We start from the raw sequence: 20,552 nt of genomic DNA, 5'->3' as shown, positions 1-20,552 counted from the left end.
ATAATTGATGCCACTTAGGCTGCTTGGGCTATTGGTATATTATAGGTAGCTACTACTGAACTGTTTTTAGCAAGCATGTATATTCATACTGGTATGTATCTTTTTACAATCAAATCGATCCCTGGTGGATGAAATCAACATCTTCCCTTTATTGTGCTCACTGAATATCCTGTGGATACCCTTCATGCAGAAAAATGTCACATTACCAATGTCACATTCCATACGCAACTCATGACAACGTTAACGCACACTTCCTATACACCATCTCAAGTAGTATATTTTTATATTTTAAAAAGTGAAAATGCATCACATGGCCATGTGGTGTCAACCTGCACCATGTAGAATAAGACAAGGTTTTTTTTAATGAGTAGTCTTTCATATCTCTCACTATGTTTGCTTGCTAACATAAATGCTTTTCAAAAGTGTTTATGGCAGAGTGCACCTTTAACTTTAAACATGTGTAACTACTAATTACACTACATTAATTACAAATAGTTTTGTCCTCAATGTATATTTTGTCTTATAATTCAAAACCTCAGAAATGTTTGCTTGAAAATCGTCTGCTGATATCTTTATTTTTAAATATGCCAATTGGTTTGTATTGTGTTATTTAGTGCAACACAACACACATGCATTATCAAGTGTAGCCTAAGATACATTTTATAAATACACAAAACCTCTGAATATATTTTTGGCATGTATTGACCACTGCAATCTAATGTGAAAGCAAAGCTCTTGTTGTAAGTCCATAATTATATAGCTGCTAAATGCATTTAATTTGACCGGTATAAACACTTAAAATGGATACTATATCTGTAAGCGTTGGAGTTTAAATGAAAACAATGGCAGAGAGCCTGGTAGGTGGTTTCCCCTGAACTGTCATCATACAGTAAGATGACGTTTCCAAGAGGATCACATGATTAGTCTCTTACAGTAAAAACCCAATATGGCAGAGATGGCAGGTCTTGCACGGTAACTAAAGCAACACTTTCTACAGCTCCCAGGTCGACCGACCGCAGACATGAGGGAAAGACAGAAGAAGAAAAAGGGGAGGACGTGGGCAGAGGCCGCCAAAACGGTAAAAGCGAAGACTTCTTGGGCGTTTGTTTAGTTTGTATTCGCCTTATGCTCCCACTTGTAACGTTACAACTGTGTTTATGAGTTCATGACCCGCGGGTGTAGGCGAAGTATTGCGTGTGCGTCTCAGGGCCTTGTTTCGGTTGGTGTTGCCAAAGTGCATTTAGATCCATACGCTATAAAGCGTGACGTTACGCATGCATGAAATGGTTTTCTTCATAAATACGGAACTTGGTTTATCTGGGTAATGTTAGTGATTTGATGAAGCGTCTGTAGCATGACATTCGTGCCAGTTGCTAGCTCGCGCTAGGAGCTTAGCGCGCTTATATAGACTACGTCGCTACGCTGGTTAGCCAGTTAGCTTAGCTCAACTAAATCCGCATAAACAACCCAGTATTGTCGTTAAACTACCGAGGACACTTTAATAACTCACTACTTTTGAATTTGTCCGTGTTTTCTGCCGTAAACGGTCAGAATTACCGCCCTCTTAAGCATGGTGTCTCGGTAGAGACCGCGAGCTTCTCAAACGGAGCTTGTTTAGTTTTTGACGCCGTTGACATTGTTGTTTTGTCTGTATTTTTGTCATATTTTTAATATTGAGGAAGTTTTCGCATTGCTGTTGCGTTTGATTTTAGACTCAGTTTGCAACATGCTACACTCGAAACTGAAATAAGTTACTGTAAACAGTGTTTGTGTTCAGAGATACAAGTGTCCCTCCAGGACTTCTAACTGAAGCTTCAGATATTGTGAGTTTTTTTTTGTCTTCATGAACCGGTTAGCCACGAATCAGACGGAACCATTTGTTCTCAAATCAGTCTGAATCCATAATTATCTGGACATGTCCAGCTCGCAGGGATCCGGGGCAGCAGATCAAGAACAGAGCAAGTTCATTTCTTAATGAATTAAAGTTGCTTATTACTTGATGGCATAGCAGGTTTGCTGAACTAGGATACATGCACTTACAATAAAAACCCTTATTAATAAAACTTAAGTCGGCATGAAATGAAAATTCACTGTATCTGTTTTATAAATGCATGTTATAGATCTTATTGCGAACAGTTCATATGTGCACGTAAATTTTTTTGCTTTTAATGTCAAACAATACAAAGTTTGCTGTGTGCTGTTATTTATTATTATTAATAAATCAACAAACAAATATACAGTATAACAGAGTACCAACCAACAGTAGATACATAAAAAATGTTCTTCTCTCTGGTGACATATGCAGGACTTCTCTAGTCATTTAGATCAGCCCACCTCTGTAAGCTTTGCGTTCATAAATATCCCCTGAAGGTTTTTTTTTTTTTGGGAGGAAACTAATTGAAAGAACAGATTTAAGGAAGTGACTCACCTTTTCCATTATCAGTGAAAAACAAAGCACACAGACTTATAGCCGCCATTGGTGGTCTTTTTTTTTTTTTCTTTCATTCAATCTTATCTTTATATAAAAGAGGCTAATGGAGAAAATGCATATGTGCATGTGTATCTACTTACTTCTTACATCTTATAAAATAATAATAATACAAAATAATAATACAATGGCCAAAAAAGATATTTGGACTTGGAATGGACAAATGTGTGTCTTTGCAAATAGCAATCCATTTTATAAAAGGACTGGAAACTGAAGTTCATACATCCATGTGTTGTGCAGAAATGTCTCAGAAAAGAAAATTTCCTGAGAAATGGTCTGACATCACTTAATGGCGGCAGAAATTCATAGATTTATACATAAAGAGTGACTCATAAATTAATTAAATGATCAGAAAATATAATCTAAATCAAAATATAACATATACTATCAGTGATAATGAAAGAACACTGGTCTCCAGATACATTTCGAGGCCACTGTATGTTCCTTGTGTCTCTTAAGAAAATGCATCGATGAATAAAAGTATTTTTCCAAACAAAATAAAGAATGACTGAAGTGTGAAGCAGCTCTCGGGCTTCCATCCAGCTGCTGACTTCATGTGTGGCTAAAAGCCACAGATCACTTGGAGTGTCTGGAGTCCGTTTGCATTTCCCAACGTCTCGAAACATGACCACTTTTGAATGCAACTCAGAATTCAAAGCGTCTCATCCAAACTAACACGCCGTCTCCGACCCAGTCAGAAGTAGGCCAGTCTCACAGAGCGGGCTGTCTGCTTCACTGAGGTCAACTAATGCTAGAATTCAAAGGCATTACTGTTTAACCAAACCTTCTTTTGCACTGACCATCAGATCTACTTCATCCTTCCTCTGGGGTCGCTGCAATAGTGTGAGACTGTGAGTCACTACTGAATTGTTCACTTGTTCCCGTAATACTGTTCACAGGTGCTTGAGAAGTACCCCAACACTCCGATGAGTCATAAAGAGATCCTGCAAGTGATTCAGAGAGAAAGGCTTAAGGAAATAAGGTGAGATCATTCTAAAGATGTTTGCTGAGTATTTCTTTTTTATTAAAATAGCCATTCTAGTTCAGATTGTGCAGGCTGCCCTTGAACTACCACATCATATACCTTTTTTATTTTATTTATAGTTTTTTACTAAATAATTTTTTATTTAATGTGGCCACATATCTAATTGTCACGTCTCTTTTTTTGTTTCATTTTTCTGTTGTCTTCCAGAAGGTAAGATTATACAGTAGTAAACCCTCCCCTCCAACTAATTTAAATCCATTAGCCAATCCCTGTGCATGTTATTAACATTTTCCCAGTTGACACAGCATGCAAAGGGACTCCGAATAGGGAGGACCTAATGGCCATGGCTTTGACCAGAGTACTTGTCCTAAGAAATGCCTAGTGACTCCTTGTGCTTCTGTCAGATTTGCTCTGTTTGAAGATGCTACATAATAACTTGGTACTAAATGTGTTTCACCTCAGATTTCTTAAAAAGACGAATAGTACAAAATATAACTCCCTCAGTGTTGTGATCTTTAACTAAAACTAGAACTTTTAAAAAACATTTTTATTAATTGAAATGAAAAACTGAAAATTAAAAATATTGCAAACTGAAATATGTAAGCAATAAATCACTAATGGCAAGTAAATAAAAACTAAAACTGAACCGACCAAAACTGAATAAAAATAACAATATATTTAACCTAAATAGTAATATAAAAAACTAATAGTTTAATATATATATATGTTTTCCTTTCACATACAAAATATACGCAAATTATTTATTTATTTTTTGCTTTGCATTTAAAAATATATTTTCTTTGCATACAATTGAAATTTAAAAGATTAATGTACTGATCTTAATGTACTGAATTTTAAGTCTGTGTATATTATGTGACATGACAATTTCTTCTCAGTTGGTAGCAAAGAAAGCATATCAAAATATTATATTAAAATGTTTTGTAGAAGTTTGCATTATAGTATAACTTACCTGAATTTTGTGCATTTTGCTGCACATTTAGAAATGGAAGACAGACATTACAAATAATACAATTAATATGGTTTTGTAATGCCTAGATAAAAAGCCAGACATTTGTAGGATTTTTTTTTTGTTGTTGCCATTTTCAGTCGTTCAGACTACTTGTAATGTATTATGTTTTCTGTATTTTTATATAAAATAATTTTACTTCATTGAAATTTATATTGACATACATGCACAATTACCTGTAAATTAATCACCGAACCGTGATCTTTGTTGCAGCTTTTCAGTTGTGTGAAGAGGGTGATTGATTTAATCAGCTGATTCTTATTTTTATTTTTTTCTCTCTCTCTCTCTCTCTCTCAGTGGGACATCACCTCTTGCCTGTCTCAATGCCATGCTCCATACAAACTCACGCGGAGAGGAAGGGATCTTCTACAAGGTCCCCGGCAAAATGGGAGTCTATACACTGAAGGTAAACATGTTTAACCAGAACCAGAATCTCACCGCAACTCTCACAGAAAATTGTTTCTGACCTGTGCTCATTTTCTGTAACTTAACATGGTGCCAGCATCACTACAATCATAGATTCAGTTTTCAGAAGATGTACAGAGTACAACAGTTGGGTTCTGAAAATAAAAAGTCCATTAATTTTCATTCCTTTATAACGATAACTGGTAAACCTTTAAAGACAGACATGCTCCAAGGTTATCATTCAATGGTTTATGCTTTTGTGGAAGCCATCTGTTCTCATTATTTTAACTTATTTTTTAAAATAATCATCTTTAACAGGAGAATTTGTCATGAAAAACTGCAGTACCCATGATGCTATAAATCGCGGTGAGAAAATTGCGGATCTCTGTAGGGAACACCCTCTCCCATGAAGCAATGCGAAGGACGTAAACAAGATAGTCTCCTTACTCTCTCAAAACTCAGAATACTATGCATATTTTGCTGCAAACAATTTAAAAAGAGAGTTTTTAATTTGATTGTCATTTGCAATGCGTTGTAGGATTGTAGTTCTGTCCTTCACTAAAACTGTTATGTACACAGTCTTGTACACTCAGTCTGTTTGCCTGATTTTCACATACTTTTTGCTTCAAATATAAGTTTTTAATGTTGTGATTTACCTTCATGGCTTATGATGCTTTAACAAAGCATTTTTCAAAATCCCTTTGGGAAAAATGAATGGAAAAAATACTACTGCTAACATACTGTAAATGTTGTGTTGGAAAAAAAGTGTCTGAATAAAGAAAATATAAATGTTGGTTTTCGATTGCTTTGGTTTGTTCATATGGTGCTGCTTGACGTGAATATTTACTGTAACACTGCTATAAGTAATTCCAAGTTAACAATAGCATAACAGTCCGCCCTTTTTATTAAATTTATTAATTAACGTTAACTGTTTGATCAGATTCAAATGAGCTATTTTATGGGAAATTGGTGTTGGGCATGTGATGTGCATGGCTTGTGTTTGTATGTGAGCAGAAGGACATTGGAGATGTGATGAAGGAGCTGTCCGAAGATGCTTCAGAGGACAGCAGTGATAACATGTCTGATACACGAAGCACAGAAAATACCAGCACCACTACCTACAGCAAAGATGGACGCAGAGGAAGGTGGAAGAGGAGAGGTACCACATTTTAGGAATTCTGAATAGCCATACTTGGAGCTGGAGTATATAAATTTGGCGCCCCTAGTGTCACTAAATACGTGGTACTTCCACTTTTGGAGGAATAAGCATACAGCTTGTTTCTGTGTATTAAAGTGGGATAGAACAAACTATTTTAACATGTCATTTCTTACTTAAAATGCAATATGACCATTCAAATGTTTTTTTTTTTTTTTAATGTTTTGGAAAGAAGTAACTTTTGCTCACCAAGGCGGCATTATCTGTGCAAAAATGCAATAGAAACAGTAATATTGTGAAATAATTGTACAATTTAATTGATTTTTTCTATTTTAATATACTTTCAAATGTAATTTATTCCTGTGATGGCAAAGCTGAATTTTCTAGCAGTCACTACTACACTATCCTTCAGAAATCATTCTAATATGCTGATTTGCTGCACAAATTTTTTTTAAAATTATTATTAATGTATATTTGTTGTAAAAAAAAATCCTGCTTAATATTTTTGGGGAAATCATAATGCATTTTTTTTTCAGGATTCTTTGATGAATTGAAAGTTCAGAATATCAGCATTTATTAAACAAATCAATTAATTTTGTACATTGTACATGAAAATTATATACATTAATTAATTTAAAAAAAAAAAACCTTTACAAAGAAAATCATTGCTGACCCCAAACTTTGTATGGTAGTCTTCAGTTAAATATTTATTCACAAATATATTAAGATATTACGCTCTACAGCTGACATACTGTACTGGATAAGCAGGTTAGAAACAAAGACAAAGTTAAAAGGCCATTGCCTTTTATAATTAAACGGCCATAAATGACATTTTAAACAAAGTATAATTTATGGCTGTTGTTATGACTATCTTGAAATATCTCATAGCTGTTTGGGAGAATTTTTTTTTTTAAAGGCTTCGTCCAAATGTTTTTTAGAGGGTGAAGCGTATTTTGTCAAGTTTAAGCAGGTCACAGCAGGTGCCTAATTACTGATAAAATCTTTAAGAAATCTAAAAGTGTAGTTAATCAAATCATTGTTAAATCATGCCTTGTGTTGTGGCATGGAGTATGTAGATTACAAGCTGAACCATGTACACATTGTAAGTCATGTGCTGACTCGGATATGATGTGTATAAATGACCTCACATCTAAGGGTAGGTGTGCCTCACTCAAGTCAAAATATTCTTTGAATGCAAAACACCCTCTAAACAGGAAATTCTACTTTTTTTTTTTTTTTTGCAAAATTGATACCACTTCCTCATATAAATGAGAGTAGCACGAAGTTTTACCTCAATTCATCTTGAAGAAGCTAAATATTTGAGAATAATGCAATCTAACAGAGTGAATTCATGCAGAACCAAGTACTGTAAGTAAGACTTTCATCTTAATAAAGCTGTGGTTTGAGAAAATTAAAAATAGTTGTGCCAGAGAGATGGAGAGAGAGAAAAAAAAATGAACTCGGCAAAAACCAGGAAATAATAATTGCTGTGACAGCATATTATTTATGGGAGGTAGTTTCATGAAGTGTTTGTCTTTTATAAAACACCCATCCTTTATTAAATGTGCTTGGATGACTATGTAGTTATATTACAGTGAAACTGTTCTGATCTCAGTACCTGGTTGTTTTTAGTTTTCTATTGGACCAGTGCTGTGTTGCCACTACGTTACATTTGCCAAATATATAAATGTGTTTTTTTATGCCTTGCAGACTCAAACATTTGGTTGTTCTGTTATGGACTGTATAATGTTGTTGTGAATTCTGCAGATTTAAATAGTCACAAAGCAAAGTTTAAAAGTGTATTTATGAATTTATAGTTGTCATGGAACAAAATGAAAGCAATGTAATTTCCAAGTGATAGTGCAAATGAAAAACATTTTGTAATAAAAACACATTAAGAAAAAAAAATTGAAAATGTTTTTATAAATGCATCTATTTTTTTATATTTACAGGATAGACAGCACTAATCCTGTACCAATATTGTACTTTTCAATGTGTTTGCAAACTGGTTGTGTATTTGTATTGAAATGACCTTGAATCATCATGGAGCGAAATTAAGTTTGTGCATATGCCTGTTCGATTGTGTGTGTGTGAGTGAGTATAAATGTTTTTGTGGTTGGTACAGATGTGCAAACATGCACCCAATCTATTGCTTTCCTATCATTCTCAGTGCCAGCAAAACTGCAATCTCAGCCATCCTCACCACAGTCTCGCTGTTCATCTCCGTCAGTCTCCAGCAGCAAACTCATGTCCCCATCACAGAAACACAGCAAGAAGGCCCTAAAGCAGGTACTGCCAGTTACCCTTATTAATCCTCCTTTATATATATATATATATATGGTAATGTATATATGGATAGTTAATTAAAAACATTAAAGTAATTTAATCTAATTAAATTATTTTCTATTTTTGTGATCGGAGCTTGATGGAAAAGTTCAAATAATTAGTTACAGGTCAAACATACATAAACACCAAATTAAAAACAGAAGTTCATGTTTTTTTGTTACTCTCGTGTTAATAAAGCATTACTGACACCACATGGATAATGTTATCATGGTGTATTAAAATCTTTTTTGAATAACCTATTTCTGTTGTTGCACAGTATAAATACCACCCAGACCTGCTGTGATAATAGCCACTGTTGGTTGGTTTAAACTTTGAGCTGTTGAGACCCCCTGTGCTCTGTTTGCAACACAGCATTAACCTATGTTATGAAACCTGTGGGTTTATGTATGTTTTGGTTTTTGATGTGCTTCATTTCTAGGCACTCAAACAGCAGCAGCAGAGGAATCAGCGGCGGCAGTGTGGGATCCCCAGCGCCTCCAGCCCACGACTGCTCCTCAAGACGGTCAAAGACATGGCTCATGACTCTTCCAAATCCTGTACATACAGTATTTGATTTTAGTTTTTCAATGTTAATTTGTAATCAAATTAAAGCATGCACTTCAAGTGTGTACAAATTCTTGACTGGTAATTCATGTTCATGTAAATACAAAAGAAATATAAAACAGTATGTCTCTGTTTGCTCTAGCCTGGGAGCTGAAACAGACAGAGCGCTGCCCTGCAAGTCCACAGAACTCTACCTCCAGCTCGTCCTCCTCTGTCAAAGCAGATGTGTGCCACACAACTGGTGCCCGAAAGGTGTCTCAGCACTCCAGTCGGCTCAGTGCCAGTGAGTATTGTCACAGATCACTGTAATTCGTGTCAGCTCATGAGATGCTGTAACTGATCCCACAACCTTGGATTTTCAGGACAACTGAAGCGTACCAAATGTGAGATAGATGTTGAGACACCAGATTCCATCCTTGTCAACACCAACCTGCGAGCGCTTATCAACAAGCACACATTCTCAGTGTTGCCTACAGAGTGTCAGCAGAAGCTTCTTAAGATGCTGCCAGAGGTTGATCAGCAGGTATTGAAACACTGAAGAACCCTGCGGTGTTGAACATAAAGTATGATTTTATGGATTGTGAATCTCTGATTGTTATAAATGATATAATTGTATTGCAAACACTTTGCAGGCTAGTATGGATGGTGCACTAAAGGTGACCAGCTCTGCCTTGAACAATGAATTCTTCACATCAGCAGCACAGTCTTGGAAGGAGAGGTTGTCAGAGGGTCAGTTGTTGTTTTTATTGATTAAAAGTAGTTAAAAGCTTAAATGTGCAAAAAGGTTTCGCTGGCATTGCTCTTAAAACAGCTGAGGTCTTGAAATTTAAGTGAAATTATTAGTGAGGATGCCGTATTACACAGAAGCAAATACTCTGAATGTATATAATGTATTTAAAAATGCCCTATATGGTGCACCTGTCTACCAGTAGAGTATTCTGCAACCGAAAGTGTCCAATAATAGAGGGGTAACAGAAATAAAATGAGTAGTACTTTGCATTTCATGTGATCTCAATGTGGCAGCAACCATGAGGAGGCGATGTGCTGTAGAAAAATGCAGATTTTTCTGGGTTTCTGATATTGAAAGCTTCATGTGAATTTACCTAATAATAAACTTTTTCTTAATGTCTATTTTTGGAAAAAGTTGCGTAACTGTGCTGTTAATAAGCAAATGAATCTGCAATATTTGCGTGACTTACACAAGACTGTGTTCTCAGGTGAGTTCACACCAGAGCTGAGACTGAGAATGCGGCAAGAAATTGAGAAGGAAAAGAAGGTGGAGCTTTGGAAAGAGCAATTCTTTGAGAGCTACTATGGTGAACAGTAAGTCAACCACAACGCTTAAATACTGAAAAAATAAATCAAGAGCGTATGGTCTAGGTCAGGGGTGTCCAATTCTGGCCACGTTTTTGCAGAGTTAACTCAAACACATTTAAGTTTCTAGTGATCCTGAAGACATTGATCAGCTGTTTTAGGTTTGCTTAATTAAGGGTGTTGCTAAATTGGAGCATAATGTGGCCCTCCAGGAGTGTCCATGCCTTATTTTTGCATTGTGAAGCCTGAAAATTGATGTAAGGTTGGTTAGTGGGCCACTAGTTTAATGTATCATAGGCGATGTTTTGTTTTTGAGGTCCTTTTTGCTAATATTCTCTTTCCTCTTGCTTTTAATTTCAGATCTGGACTCAGTATAGAGGAATCCAGAAAGCTGACAGAAGATAGGAGTGTTCTTGAACCACCTAAAAGCACAGTCCTATTAGAAAAGCCAGAGACTGTCAAAGAGTCTCAGAAGGTAAACCCGGTGACAGAGGTCATCCACATGGAGTTGAGATCCAGAGATGTGAAGTCAACAGTAACACATGCCTCACCTGAAGAGCCAGTTAAACCACCTGCTCCAGAGCAACCACGTTTTTCCTTAGACACGAGGAAGGATGCACATGAAGAACTGATTCCAGAGTCCGCTGTTCAAAAAGCAGTGGAGCCCAAACCTGGTAGTGAAAAGGCACTGGAGAATGAGATCACATGTAAGACCCCAGTATCTCCTTTAGAAACAGTGGTCACCTGTTTGAAAGGAAAAGAGACACAGACCCCTAAAGATGAAAGTCTCATTGGTGAGGAACAAACAGTAATGGAAAGGAATAAGGCTGGATCTCCAGTAACTGTTGTCACATCTGAGCCTCTAAAAAGAAAAGTTTCCAGTGAACCGGATACAGAGCTAAGAACAGAGAAGAAGCCCCGTGTCACTTCATTAGAAGCATCATCCACAATGACAGCTAAAGAAAAAATACAACAGAGAGTACCTCCTCTCAAAGTAAGATTTAGGTTTCTTTCTTTTGAACAAACCTCTGACCTTTAGTATTAAAGGGTTAGTTCACCCAAAAATTAAAATTAGCCCATAAATTACTCACCCTCAAGTCATCCTAGGTGTATATGACTTTCTTCTTTCGGACGAATCCAGTTGGCATTATATTAAAAATAGTCTTTGATCTTTCAAGCTGTTTAATGGCACTCAGCGGGTGCTGCAGTGCATCAGTCCAAAAGACATGAAAAAAGCACCCATCCTTAATAAAAAAATTGTCTCACACAGCTCCGGGGGAGTGATCAAAGTCCTCCTGTAGTGAATCAAAGCATTTTTGTAAGTAAAATAACCATATTTAACCCTCCGTAGTCGATTAACGCAGATACGCGTTATGAGTCATTTTCTCCTGATAACCCCGAAAATAACTTAAATTACACTTTCCGTTTTAATCGTACAGATAAGAGCAATACATCAATCAAATCTGTAAAGGGTTTACTTTTTTTTGGATACAGAAATAATAACAAAACTTTGTGCACTTATAAAATAAAGATAACAAACAAGGTGTGCTGTCTGCGCTGATCTTCATTTACAAATTCTGGAAGACATAGTGCAGCACCTAAAATCGTCAACCTGCTATCTTGACACACTTCCCACATCTTTATTCAAAAGTGTGCTTAACTGCTTAGAAGCAGATCTTTTAGAAGTGGTGAACGCCTCACTTCTTTCTGGGACATTTCCAAACTCCTTAAAAACTGCAGTTGTTAAGCCCCTCCTGAAAAAGAGCAATCTTGATAACACCATTTTGAGCAATTTTAGACCAATATCTAATCTTCCTTTTATAGGCAAAATTATAGAAAAGGTAGTTTTTAATCAGCTGAACAAATACTTAAACTCAAATGGATACCTGGACAATTTTCAATCTGGTTTTCGACCGCATCACAGCACAGAGACAGCACTTAAGATAATAAATGATATTCGCTGGTATTGCTAGATCTCAGTGCTGCGTTTGACACTGTCGATCATAACATACTACTACAGAGACTGGAAAACTGGGTCGGGCTTTCTGGGATGGTACTCAAATGGTTCAGGTCATACTTAGAAGGAAGAGGCTATTATGTGAGTATAGGAGATCATAAGTCTAAGTGGACGTCCATGACATGCGGAGTCCCACAAGGGTCAATTCTTGCACCGCTCTTGTTTAGCCTGTATATGCTCCCACTAAGTCAAATAATGAGAAAGAACCAAATTGCCTATCACAGCTATGCTGATGATACCCAGATTTACCTAGCCTTATCTCCAAATGACTACAGCCCAATTGACTCCCTCTGCCAATGCATTGATGAAATTAATAGTTGGATGTGCCAGAACTTTCTTTAGTTAAACAAGGAAAAAACTGAAGTCATTGCATTTGGAAACGTACTCGGTTACTAACGTAACCTCGGTTCTCTCTAGAAGAGGGAACGAGTACTGCGTCTTAGCTAAGACGCTACGGGAAAAGTCTCTTTTCACGAAATACTGAAGCAAAAAATTATCCTTAATTTTGAATTTTTGTAAAGCGCATTTGCAGCAGTACACAGCCATAGGCGAGATGGCTCGCTCGCTCATTGGCTGCTCTGCAGCAAGTGCACAGCCTATCGAGCGCAGGCTGATGCAATATCAGACCAATAAGGACGCTTCGCGCCCATCACGCCACTTCCCGCCGAAACGGGTCTTGAACGACAGATGCTGGAGGCTAATTGATTGGATAGGCTCAAAAGGGGGACCCTTCATGGCCTCCAAAACCGCCGCGAGGTCCCATATAGGGACTGACGGAGGTCTGGGAGGATTCAGCCTCCTAGCTCCTCTAAGGAAGCGGATGACCAAATCGTTCCTTCCTATTGACTGACCGAGTGCTGTTTCAGAAAACGCTGCGATGGCCGCCACATAAACTTTGAGCGTGGATGGGGCCCTGCCCTTATCCAACAGCTCCTGCAGGAAGGAGAGAACCTCCGTCACCTCACAACTAAGGGGTGAACATCCCCGAGCTGTACACCAGCTGGAGAACACCGACCACTTCGAGGCATACAGCCGTCGTGTCGACGGAGCTCTAGCCTGAGTGATGGTATTTAGCACTCCCACTGAGAGATCAGCGGGTAACCGTTGAGCGCCCACACATGGAGGGACCACAACTCCGGTTGAGGGTGCCAAATCGAGCCCCTGGCCTGCGAGAGGAGGTCCCTCCTCAACGGCACTGGCCACGGGGCGATGTCTGCTAACCGCATCAAATCTGGGAACCATGGTTGATTCTTCCAAAAAGGTGCTACAAGCAGTATTGAACATCTCATTTCTCTCACCCGTTCTATCACCTGCGGAAGGAGGGAGACGGGAGGGAAAGCATAAAGCGGGCAGCACGGCCATCGCCGTGACAGCGCGCTTTCGTTCTTGGATTGACCTTGAGACGCAGTCGACCAGATACCCACGCTTTCAGCCAGAACTGCAGGGGGCGCATGCGGAGCAGGCCCAGCTGCAGAACCGGGGATGCCGAGCCCATGAGACCCAGCATCCTTTGACATTCTCTGAGCGAAACAGTCGTGCCGCAGCGGAGAGAACTCGCCGCGCGCTGCATGCTCAACGCGCGCTGTGGTGACAGCCGCGCCGTCATGGAACGTGAGTCCAGAGCTAAACCCAAAAACAGTATCGTCTGATTGGGGTTCAGCGAACTCTTCGCCCAGTTGACACTGAGACCGAGTTTCTCGAGGTGATCGAGTAAAACGGCCCTGTGCTCCACGAGCTCCGCTCGTGATTGAGCCAGAATCAGCCAGTCTTCCAAATAGTTCAGCACTCGCATGCCTCTGAGAGGAGAGAGCGCTGCGTCCATGCACCTCGTAAACGTACGAGGAGCTATGGACAAGCCGAAGACAGGACTGTAAACTGGTATGTCTGGCCCTCGAAGGCGAATCTCAAATATCGCCTGTGATTTGACGCTATCTGTATTTGAAAATACGCGTCCTTCAGATCTATTGACATGAACCAGTCTCCTCTGCGAATATGCGCGAGGAGCTTCCTGGTCGTAAGCATCACACCAGTCCTCAGGTCCTTACACTGGCTTCCAGTTACATTTAGGATTGATTTTAAAGTACTTTTACTCGTATATAAGTCACTAAATGACCTAGGACCGAAATATATTTCAGATATGCTCACTGAATATAAGCCTAACAGACCACTCAGATCATTAGGATCGAGTCAGTTAGAAGTACCAAGGGTTCACACAAAACAAGGGGAGTCCGCCTTTAGTTACTATGCTGCTCGCAGCTGGAATCAGCTTCCAGAAGAGATCAGATGTGCTAAAACACTAGTCACATTTAAATCTAGACTTAAAACTCATCTGTTTAGTTGTGCATTTATTAAATGAGCACTGTGCAATGTCCGAACCAATTGCACTATATTTTCACTGTTTTTTTATTTTATGTAAAATCATTTTCTAACTGTTTTAAATTAATTTTAAATAAGTAATTTTTTTTATAATTTTAAAAGTTTTAAAATTGCTTGTTTTATTCTTGTTATTATTTTTCTTCATTTTTATTTTACTTTCTTTTATGTACAGCACTTTGAATTACCATTGTGTACGAAATGTGCTATATAAATAAACTTGCCTTGCCTTGACTACAAACACGTAATTAAAATGAACTGTAACTCCGTGAATACTCAAAGATACATGAGAAATATATCTATAGAAAGCTTGACATGTCTACTTTTAAACTAAACAAGTGCCGCCGAAAACCGATATTCTGTGATAAAGTAATCCATATGAAAACAATGCGATTTCCGTTGTTCTCGTCTCCCTTCATTATATCTAATGTGACCACGCCCCCGCGCTGAACGCGCTATTCAGATTCAAACTGAAGCACGCGGCTTGAATACGCCCACACAGAAGAAATGCAGCGAGCCTCTTCTTCTTCCTGACTAAATGTATAATCAAGTGAAATATTATGAAGTTTCAATAACAATATACAATACTATACCATTCAAAAGCTTGATGTAAATAATATAAATGTAACAAATAGATAACTGTAACAAATGTAAAAACAATGCTGTTCTTTCAATTTATTCCCCCTAAAAAACCTGAAAAATAGTCTCAGCTCTTTTCAACATTAATAATAATGATAATAATAATAACAATAAATGTTTTTTTGTAGAAAATAAGATTGTTAAAAGGATTTCTGAAGGTTGTGTGACTGGAGTAATGATGCCAAAATATTAGTTTGAAAGTCAGCTTTGATTGTTTCTAATAAACTGTTTAACTGCTCCCCCAAGTGGATATTAAATTATGTTTTGGGATAATTAAATATATTCTTAATAAACTACAAACATAAAATTATATACATTTATTTTGTCCTCACATTCTTTCTTGTAACTCTTCCCTCTCAGTGATTATGCGGGCCTTTTGTCTTCTCAGGTGTAAATCACAATGATATTCATGATAGTTGACGCCTACTTGCATATGACTTTTACCAACAAAAAGTGTCTTAGAAAATTTAAATCAATATATTGTTTTCTGTGAGTGAGTAAACAAGATGATTTTCACATCATTTAGAAAGAAAAATTCTAGGCTACAAGCTAAAGTTCTCAAAAGTCCCGGGATCCAATGTTCTGTATGTTTTATTGCCTTATTCAAGTGATTTAACATTTTTAGTTTTTCACTAACCACGCATAATATTTTTTTCCCTCAAAAATACAATCATGTAAATGCTTGCATTTCACATATTATTATAGCCCAGTTTGTGCTGATTACAGTGCGATTAGACTTTACCCATTTCGATATTTATAAGAAACTGAAAAAAGAACAAATGTCAGGGCATGACAAAATAATAATCAATTTAATCTAGCTTGCACTTACTGTTGTACACACAAGCAGTTCCAGGAGGAAGACGTATGAAGTCGGCTTTGTTCATGCGCCGCTCAGAAGTGACGAACACGGAAGTGCAAGGGATAGATCAAAACAAAACAACAGTCACTAATTAGAAGTACAAAACGAGAATTTGGAAAGAAGAATGTTGGAGGATTTCGATATAAGCCTAGAGGAGACTGGTTTTCCTTTGCTAAAGTAAGGAAACATTGCTTCCATTGCTCCTGTTTATAAACTATGGTTTTCACGAGACTCACAGGCGCATGCGCAGCAATGATCTCATACTTCAACAACCCAGAGCTGCTTCAGTGTACAACTGTTGGCGCAGACAATTTAAGTAGTTATTACGTTTTGAATATGGATAGTTTTCTTACAAAAACGCATCGATTCACCCCAGACACTTTATATTATGGATGGGCACTTTTTATTTCACTTCTTTTGGACTGATGCACTGCAACACCCGCTGAGTGCCATTAAACAGTTTGAAAGATCAAATACATTTTTTAATAGAACTCCGACTGGATTCATCTGAAAGAAAGTCATATACACCTAGGATGCCTTGAGGGTGAGTAATTAATGGTTGTTTGATGTTAATTAATGATGTTGCATATCATTTGTACTACAGTACCTTTATGAATGATGTATGTGTGTCTGTTGTTTTGTGTGACAAGTTGAGGAGAGGATTTGCTATCGCTTTTCTAAGCAATCAGACGTGTATAAATCACCTAGAACATTCTAGCAATCACCTAGGAATGCCCTAGCAACTCTCAAGAATACACTAGCAATCATAACACAATGCCAAAAAACACTCGGAACCATTTAGCAACCACATAGCAATGCCCAGGGAACTACCCAAAGCATGTGGCACTGAATTTTTGTATATTAAGAATTTTTTTTTTGCTGCGCTATATTAATATTTGTTTTTTTACATTAAATGCTAACTTCAGTTGAATTTTCACTCTCATAGTAACACTCAAACTCTCTCTTTGCAGATCTCAGTGTCAAGATTTTTATCTGCCCCTGCGTCTACTGAACAAGTATCTCCAAGGACTCCCGTTCCCGTTCCGTTGACACCCCCTAGCGTTCGTCCCGGTCGCACCGGTGCTCGCACTCTAGCTGACATCAAGGCAAAAGCCCAGTTAGCACGTGCACAGCGTGCTGCAGCAGCTGCAGCCGGATCGTCTTCCTCAATGGGAACCAGCTCAGTTGGAGGTACCTCGACACCCTCTCCAGCTCGGTCCCTGTCAGAAGATTTTTCACCAGCGAGCAGCAGAAGTCAATCGGTGTCGCCTATAAAGTTAAGCAGTGGATCTCCAGCTCCTGAAGGCACAGTGACTCTCTCACAAACCTCTCCTTCCTCAGGTTCCACTGGACACTCAGACCCTGGTCTTGCACAAGCCTTCAGTGCAAGCCAGGGATTTTTAAAAGATAATTGCTCTTCGATGGGGTTGCAAACCACTCTGTGTACGCTGAACCCAGCACCTTCAAGTCAGGCAGGTAACTTGATTGTATTGAATACAGTTGCACAAAACCAGAGACCACAACAGATACCTTGTTCAGGAGCATCAGTGACCAAGCCTAGCTCTTCAATCCCAGCAAATAATCCTCTGGTCACCCAGCTTCTTCAAGGTAAAGAGGTTCCCTTAGAAAAGATACTCCCAAAGCCACTAGCCAAGATGGAGGTTCAATCTGTGGCCATTTCTTCCAGAGATAAAGGGAATCTTGGTACCACCACTGCTGGGTTGAAAACAAACCAAGAAGATGCCAACAAATTTGGGAACCATGTTCCTTTTTGTCCATCAATGATGCAAACTAGAAGTGTGGACAAGTTGATCAAAGTTGGCACTCAGGACCAGATGCTCCCACCGCTAAGGGACAAATACGTGCAGAAGAACACCATCTCCGACTGTCAACCCTCCCAATTTCAGTCTTGTCAGCTAGGTCACCTTGATGGTAGCCATGACCAGAGTGTCCATCTAGGCATCTTTGGACGGAAAAGGATATCCAAGCCAGCTATGACAGGACACTACCTCCTCAATGTCTCCACATATGGTAGAGTATCAGAGAGCAGCAAACGACCCCATCTAACTAGTAATAGAAGCACTGCCCACGCCAACCTGAAGAAGGAGAAAATCGAAGCAGAGGAGAATGAGAAAGCAGAGACTGAATCATTTGCAGGGTCTTCTACCACATCTCAAGGACACCTGAATTTTCCAAGGGTAAAAGTGGAGAAGCAGGGATCTGTCATGAATAAACCAGATAATGGTTTGACACCCCAACTCTGCTCTGATATAAAGTCTGAATCTCCATCGCTGAGTTGTTTGTCCAACAAAGACGAAGGTAACACTTCTCTTAGAACCAAAGAAACATACTCAAGAGTGCAGCTTGATATGTGCAGCGGTATACAGGGTAAAACAGAGCCATATCAGTTAGGTGACTGTCACCAACACATGTTCTTGTCTCAGAATGAACAGAATGGACCTCAGTATGGTGGTACTATCAGCATGTCTGTCCCTCATGCACTTAACCACAGCATGGCTGACACTCCAACTTCTCCCACTGTGTCCTGCAGTGGTGATGGTGAAACGGCTGCTGGAGGTATGATGTCTTTTTCCGTCACTGTCACTGCCATACCTGCTGGTCACCTACTGGATCAGGACATTCAGGGTGAAACCTCACCTGAGCAAGCCTTCATAGAAACCTCTGCGATGGAGGACGTCCAATCAAAGTGCTACTGTCGGCTGAAGGCCATGATTATGTGCAAGGGATGTGGCGCATTTTGTCATGATGATTGCATTGGTCCATCCAAACTATGTGTCTCATGTTTGGTAGTACGATAATGGTCATGAGGATGAACTGCAACTTGTTCATTCATTTATTGGCTGCATCCGAAAACTTAGGCAGGTGACTTGCTGCATCGCTCCCGTATCAGACAATGACTTTTCAGGGAGCGTTTTTTTGCACGAGGGTACCTCATGAAACTGATTTTGGGCAGACTTCTGAGGCAGAGTAATGGTTAAATGATCTACAGCAAAATATTGAGAGCTTTGGTGATAACTAAGTGGATATTTAATTACTGCAATATTAATTTCTCGCTAGAAATGACATAAAAAGTGGAACACGTTTATCAAAAACATACATTTACACACAACACAGCATTGTGGGATATTAAAATCAGCTAAGCATACTGTACATCTATGCTTCCTTCAAAAATCGGCCAGATGAAGGCATCTCGGGAGACAGGAACTGAAGCTATCAATGACTTTGGACGTGCCTTGATGCCTTCCTACCTTGGAATGCGTCCTCTGAAGGCAGCATTTTTCAGTTTTCGGATGCAGCTATTCATTCAAAAAGAAGCAATCACTGCAGTGAGGGTAACAGAAATGTTACGACAGTATAGCAGTGACTCTCTCGCTGTGGTAACCTGTTTCTTGTATCCGTTGTCATTTGATAGGCAAGCTGTTGTGCTGAATGGGGGGGAACTCCCTAAGAATGAATTGTGCCTGCTAATAGTGCTGTTTATTTGCACGTACATTCTGCTTTGTTTTAGCGGCTGATTCAGGAGTTATGCAAATCAGGTAACGCGACCAGCAAGCCTGTGTTATTCTTGCAAGTCAGTTTTGAGTACTTAGTTGTGGCCAATGCAGCAGACTAACATGATCTGGCATGATTTACTGGGACTGTTTAGTCTGGCTGCAGTAATGCAATCCAGACACCTGAATCGGCTCTTTAAAGTGCCGAAAGTGCGCTCGACTACACTGTATGTCTGGATATGTATCCATGCTTTTCATTTGCAGTTTGAGCGCTTTAAGCGCCTGGTTAAACTGGATTGCGGGTGCTTTGTAAAGACACCACAGGTTTTTTGTGGCGAAATGCAGAGCGCAAAAGTAGTCCAACTGTTTAGTGATTTCGCCCATTTGTTTTTCTTTACAATACAAACATAAACAGCATGCTAGAAGATGAGGTGTGAAAAATGTGCAATGCTGATTAATACTTCCTCTCATTCATTGAGCACCTTGTTTTAGACTATTAGATTGAATAGTGGCAATATTTAAGGCTTGTTCTATTTCTGTTCTATTTTTGTACTAGATTTTCAGAAATGGAAATGAATATACTACTATTTTTGTAGATGTAAAAAATCATGATTCCCTCCAACCCTCAAATTTCGGATTTTTTTACACATGATTCACATTAGTTTGCTGGATTAGAAACCGATAACATCAATATTAATCTTTGCACATCCTGTAAAGCTATTTGTTGGTTGGTTTAAGCCTTTGTGACACAAGCAAAAGAACCACACAACTGAAATACCAATTTCTTTGCAGAATTACTGTGAATATGTAAACCTAATATATTAACCTGCCTTGTTACCAGGTTTATATGGTACTTTTCAGAGTTATTTATGGGATAGAAGGGAGTTG

General features: G+C 38.7%; 1 protein-coding gene across 2 annotated transcripts; it reads left to right on the top strand.

Annotated features, from left to right (window-relative positions):
* The first annotated feature begins 913 nt into the window (after positions 1-913).
* On the top strand, positions 914-19,271 carry LOC132111692 (putative Polycomb group protein ASXL2). Of its 2 annotated transcripts, XM_059519242.1 has the most exons (12): positions 914-1,078; positions 3,388-3,470; positions 4,798-4,906; positions 5,920-6,064; positions 8,232-8,350; positions 8,826-8,943; positions 9,093-9,233; positions 9,313-9,473; positions 9,583-9,679; positions 10,168-10,273; positions 10,625-11,258; positions 17,124-19,271. In XM_059519242.1, exons 1-12 carry the CDS (start codon positions 1,022-1,024, stop codon positions 18,969-18,971), a joined length of 3,618 nt encoding a protein of 1,205 aa, XP_059375225.1. In that variant the 5' UTR covers positions 914-1,021; the 3' UTR covers positions 18,972-19,271. The 2 variants fall into 2 exon arrangements, with proteins under 2 accessions (XP_059375225.1, XP_059375226.1); XM_059519243.1 differs by lacking the exons at positions 914-1,078; positions 3,388-3,470; positions 4,798-4,906; positions 5,920-6,064 and adding an exon at positions 7,288-7,429.
* The last annotated feature ends 1,281 nt before the right edge of the window (positions 19,272-20,552 follow it).

Source organism: Carassius carassius, chromosome 31 (genome assembly GCF_963082965.1).
Source record: "Carassius carassius chromosome 31, fCarCar2.1, whole genome shotgun sequence".
Lineage (NCBI taxonomy): Eukaryota > Metazoa > Chordata > Actinopteri > Cypriniformes > Cyprinidae > Carassius > Carassius carassius.
Note: the sequence above shows the minus strand (reverse complement) of the source record. Positions and strands in the feature narration are given on the sequence as shown.

Bases quoted from the DNA above. Each gene is read 5' to 3' on its own strand.
- LOC132111692 (XM_059519242.1), top strand. From the start codon at position 1,022: ATGAGGGAAAGACAGAAGAAGAAAAAGGGGAGGACGTGGGCAGAGGCC. The intron at 8,944-9,092 runs GTACATACAGTA...TGTTTGCTCTAG, and splicing joins TCATGACTCTTCCAAATCCT to CCTGGGAGCTGAAACAGACA. The intron at 9,234-9,312 runs GTGAGTATTGTC...TTGGATTTTCAG, and splicing joins CTCCAGTCGGCTCAGTGCCA to GACAACTGAAGCGTACCAAA.